At 48.2% G+C, this 5,004-nt stretch overlaps 1 protein-coding gene across 3 annotated transcripts in view; it reads right to left on the reverse strand.

Annotated features, from left to right (window-relative positions):
- Window positions 1-549: 549 nt before the first annotated feature.
- LOC134039826 (ubiquitin carboxyl-terminal hydrolase 2-like) overlaps window positions 550-5,004 on the reverse strand; it is a 12,080-nt gene continuing 7,625 nt past the window's right edge. The window contains exons 3-13 of one of the 3 annotated variants that reach the window (XM_062485925.1): window positions 4,784-4,831; window positions 4,268-4,391; window positions 3,528-3,639; window positions 3,243-3,353; window positions 3,049-3,113; window positions 2,825-2,928; window positions 2,638-2,718; window positions 2,438-2,516; window positions 2,011-2,118; window positions 1,610-1,730; window positions 550-1,351 (exon numbers count right to left, since the gene is read on the reverse strand). In XM_062485925.1, coding sequence (XP_062341909.1) covers window positions 1,267-1,351; window positions 1,610-1,730; window positions 2,011-2,118; window positions 2,438-2,516; window positions 2,638-2,718; window positions 2,825-2,928; window positions 3,049-3,113; window positions 3,243-3,353; window positions 3,528-3,639; window positions 4,268-4,391; window positions 4,784-4,831 — 1,038 coding nt within the window. In that variant the 3' untranslated portion in view covers window positions 550-1,266. The remainder of the gene's footprint in view (window positions 1,352-1,609; window positions 1,731-2,010; window positions 2,119-2,437; window positions 2,517-2,637; window positions 2,719-2,824; window positions 2,929-3,048; window positions 3,114-3,242; window positions 3,354-3,527; window positions 3,640-4,267; window positions 4,392-4,783; window positions 4,832-5,004) is intronic. The other 2 variants (XM_062485923.1, XM_062485926.1) reach the window with 2 other exon arrangements.

The raw sequence follows: 5,004 nt of genomic DNA on the forward strand, positions 1-5,004 counted from the left end.
GGAAGGAGGAGGTTGAAGGAGAGGAGGATCTCACCTCCTTCCTCGATGGTGGACTCTGCTGTCTGGGAGTTGCCTCTCTTCATCCCTGATCTCTTCAGCTGACAGGACACAGCTGCCCGTCCTCCGCTGAGCAGGACAGAGAGGCTGTCAGTGTCTCCATGAGGACTGACACGACCGAGGAGACAGTGAGCTCTCAGTCTCACATGCCAACCAATCATTTACATTGAAACAGAGGGAGAGACAGGCATCATAAGATTCATGAAACACAACAACTGTCATGTGCTTCAGTCAAACTGCCGCTCAGAGGATATGGATAACCATGAACACACACACAGACATACTCATGAACTCAGGTAAAATGCAGGGGGGCTCCAGTTGTGTCCATAGCGCCCCTCAGTGGACACAGTTAGATACAACAAGAACTCTGGCGTTGTTTTTCTTCCAGAGTTCAAATGTCAGCTGGTGTATTAACAGCTGAGGGCACTGAATGTACAAAATCACCCCAAAATGTGTTTTCACAGATGTAAAGTACTGTATTTTTACACACCCACATATCAATTCAAACAACAAGAAAACCTTGTTTTATTGTTCTGGTTTATTAATTTAAAGTTATGTAACTTTTCAAAAACATTCAATGTACTGTCATTTGTTCTTCAGCGGTTACTTCAAGTAGTCTTTTCTGCATTATATTAATTCTCTCCGAAAACAGAGACGTTTTTATATCATTAGTACTTCAGTACAGCCACATTCTCCATAAATACAAAAATAAAACATTTAGTTAAAAGACATTCTCTCCATTTAGCTACGACATCGTCATTTGTTCAGACGGTCTCTCCATGCCTCTACGTAATAGCATGGAGGAGAAAACAGAGCACCACAAACAGCTCTATGGAGTTACACACTTCCACCACTAGATGGCGCCATACTCAGAGGTCGCAGATACTATTAAGAGTACGGAATTTCAGTATAATCTGTTACAACATATTTCTGTATGTTTAGACACCAACTGAAAACACATTCTCCAGTGTGCGGTGGACATGCCCTCGTCAAAGTGCATTAACCAGGAGACATGTAAAACAAGGTCTTTCTGATGCGCGTGCACACACACGTTTGTGTCGAGTCCATTTGATCTGTTGTACATCCATGCCATCAGTCTGTATGGCTGGCCTGCAGGCTGTGTGAAGTCTATAAGACCAGTCTGTATGGCCAGTCTATAAGATGAGTCTATAAGACCAGTCCTTACGACCGGTCAGCAGCCTATGTTGCTCATATGTGTGAGGAGGAGGAGAGTTCGTAGAACAGCACATAAGCATCACTGCTGGGCACCTGACTAGACGACATGGGACTCACTCTGCAGACAGGAAGCAGAAATGCATGTTAAGAGTCATAAACACACACGCTAGCAGCCGCTAGCAGATGCTAACACACTCTAGCAGATGCTAACACACGCTAGCAGATGCTAACACAAGCTAGCAGCCACTAGCAGAGGCTATTACAGCCATGCCCTAACAAAGGCCAATGCATGCTAAAGGATGCTAACAGACGCTAACATCTTTAACACGCGCTAGCAGACGTCAATGGACACCAACACACACAGGAAGTTGCGTACCTTGTGTCGTTGTAGTTGTACCACTCCCCCAGGACGGGGTTTCTGCAGTAGGCAGTGTAGTGCCCCCCCAGAGTGGACCCTGAGTGGTTGGAGACTGCATAGAGGTTGTACACTGCATTAGCTACACAGACAGACGGGAGAGAAGTCGTATTAGTTCCTATCTCTGAAGTGGGTAACTATCACCAGATTGAGTTAACCGTTTATTTTTATTTAGTTACTCAAATCCCTTACTAGCCAAGAGAAGAACAGTAGTGGTATCAGACTAGTGTGGTGCTGGTCCTGAACATGATCAGACTAGTGTGGTGCTGGTCCTGAACCTGAACATGATCAGACTAGTGTGGTGCTGGTCCTGAACATGATCAGACTGGTGTGGTGCTGGTCCTGAACATGGGGGAACTCACCACTGCCGTCCCAGGAGAACTCTCTGAGGTCCAGGTCTTTGATAGGGAAGTTGACGAAGGTGGAGAGTTTGCTGGTTCTGACGCAAGACTCAGAGAAGCGTTTGAGGTCTGGGAGAAAATCCTGGTCAAGGAACAGGACAACTGGGTAGGGGAAACACTTCTCTTTTTATTACATTTCTATTAAATTACTTTTATCACTTGTATTATTGTTTTTATTGATTTATGTAAAGCACATTGAGCTGCAAATCTTGTATGAAATGTGCTACATAAATAAAGTCTTATTAAATAAAGTCTCATTCACTAAACACAACAATAATAACAAAAGCTCGTACAGCCTAACTCAGCTGTAAGGTTGTCCTGACTGCTCTTAGGACACGGATTACACAGCAGCTGTACAGATCCAATCACGAAGCAACCGGAAGGATACGAAGCACAAGGATCTGAGGAAACTTCTGGATGGTGAACTTCTTGGTGCATTTCCTCCTGGTTTTACACCGGCAGCAGGTCTGAGAGGAGGGAGAGACGTGGTCAGGGATGGTCAGGGCACACGGCTGAGGCCAGGGACGGCTAGGGTATACCAACATGTGAACACGGACTCAAAGCAAACACGTCTGTGTTCAGACTCACCGGTTTCTCATCTCCATCCAACACATCCTCTCTGGTGAAGAGACGCATGCAGTCCATCAGATTCACCTCCCCGGTGCTCTTCTAGGAAAACCAACTATGATTTAGACTGTGTGTGGACATGCGTGAATGTTTTAAACAAAAAACATGTAGCACATGTTCCTACCATAAGTGTGTGTGTGTGGCTCACCTTAGCGACTGGCAGGGAGAGATCCCAGAAGGGGTCAAACACTGTAGAACAGTAGCCACAGTGACTACAGGTCAGAGAGCTCTTCAGCTGCCCCACAAACAGATCTATGACACACACACACAGAGGAACACACTGTTACACACTGGTTTACACACACAGTCACACACACAGTTAAAGAACAACACTCAACAGTGACCTCCAGAGCCAGTCTGCCAGGTACTCACCCACCACCTTGCTGTCCTCCCGCTCCAGGTATCTGTTCCACATCCTCATCCCCTTCTCACTGTCCCTGGGAGCAGAGTCATACAGGTTAGACTCTGACCCTGGGTAGATCAGTTGGTGTGTGTGTGTAAGTTTAAGTGTGTGTAGGGTTAGGTGTGTGTGAGTGTGTGTGTGTGCAGGTTAGACCAGGACTTACGAGAGGTGATCGATGTCCTCCATGGGAACCCTCGTCCTCACCCTCACTCTGTTCACCTCGTTATGGAGCCCATCCAATAGGAACCTCAGGAACTCCTGGGCATCCTGCTGACTGGAGGAGCCAGAGAGGGGAGGAGCCAGAAGGTTGATAGAGGGAGAGAGAAAGTGGAGGAAGAGGTTTAGAAGAGATAGAAATAAGCAAGCGCATGAGCCAAACGCATGAGAGGAGGCACGTCGTCACGCCACGCTCACGTGGACGCTCCGGCGTGTTCAGAGGAGGACCTACTTGTATCCCACAAACTTGGGGGCGTGTCTCTGGACCTGGGTCCGGAAGTCTGACGGGCTGATGGGCTCCGTAGAGACGGAAGACCAGAGAGACTGAGTGAGTTTGGCAAACTCTGGAGAGAGAGAGAAAGAGACAGGGAGGGAGACAGAGGGAGAGAGACAGAGAGACAGGGAGGGACAGGGAGAGAGAGACAGAGAGAGACAGGGAGACAGAGGGAGAGAGAGAGAGAGAGAGAGAGAGAGAGAGAGAGAGAGAGAGAGAGAGAGAGAGAGAGAGAGACAGGGAGGGACAGGGAGAGAGAGGGAGAGAGAGACAGAGAGAGACAGGGAGACAGAGGGAGAGAGACAGGGAGACAGAGAGAGGGAGAGACACAGAACGAAAGACAAGTGCAGGGGAGAGAGAAAGCGAGAGAAGGAAATAAGAAAACTTATTTAACAGGGGTGACATTTTAGGCAACAGCTATGAAGTGGAACATTCAGGTTTAAACAAGCTGAACAGAGTAAAAGTGTAATTGTTAACCATCTCCTAAACGGGGCTGTGTGGATTATCTCTGTGTAATAAACACCCTTGATCCAAACATGTGTATGCTGTGTCACGTCTGAAGCTAAACATCACACGATCACGCGTGTGGGCTGGAGTAGAAGCCTCCATCTACAGCAGACAGGACAAGCAGCAGGTCTGGTGTCTACCCACTGTTCCAGATAGGGTCAGGGGTCGGTCAGGGTGTTGAGAGCTCTTACCCTCCATGAGGGCAGCCTTGGCCTGGCAGGCAGGGCTGAGGTCGGAGCGGTGGCAGCCCCTCAGACAGTAGTCTCTCAGCTCAGGGGTGTTGCTCAGGCACTGCAGGATGGAGTTCATGAAACACTGGACATAGAGGAGGGGGGGGGGGGAGAAAGGGGGAAGAGAGGAGAGAATAGGAGTGGAGAGGGGGAGGAAGGGGGAAGAGAGGAGAGAATAGGAGTGGAGAGGGGGAGGAAGGGGGAAGAGAGGAGAGAATAGGAGTGGAGGGGGAGGAGATCATTTATAAGGAAGGGACAAGAGAGGAGGACAAGTGGAATATTCAATAAGGAGCAACAACAGTATTTGCTCAAAACAAACATGCAGGCAGCACACACACCCACGCACAGGATCATACAGTGATCATGTGCTTGTTTGTAGTACAGTACACACACACTCTCTCACACACACAGCTGCTGGTCACAGCAGACATGTTTGTTTTTAGTCCATAACACAGGTGCTGGTTATGGTGTACTTACGGTGTTGCCCAGGTTACGAAGTCCCACCAAGCCCTGTGGAGTCTTGTTCTGAGAGAGAAACAGGGTTGTTATGTTGCAGAATCAAAATGGTTTCCTCCTACGCACTTTCAGCACATGGCTAGCTTCAGAGCACCGTTTTACAAAACCCAGGAACCCAGCAGGACTCGTACGTGTCTCCTCTCCTGGGTGGGATGTTGTGTTGTGTGTTTTGCTTATAGTTT

Source organism: Osmerus eperlanus, chromosome 19, assembly GCF_963692335.1.
Source record: "Osmerus eperlanus chromosome 19, fOsmEpe2.1, whole genome shotgun sequence".
In the NCBI taxonomy this organism is placed as follows: Eukaryota; Metazoa; Chordata; class Actinopteri; order Osmeriformes; family Osmeridae; genus Osmerus; species Osmerus eperlanus.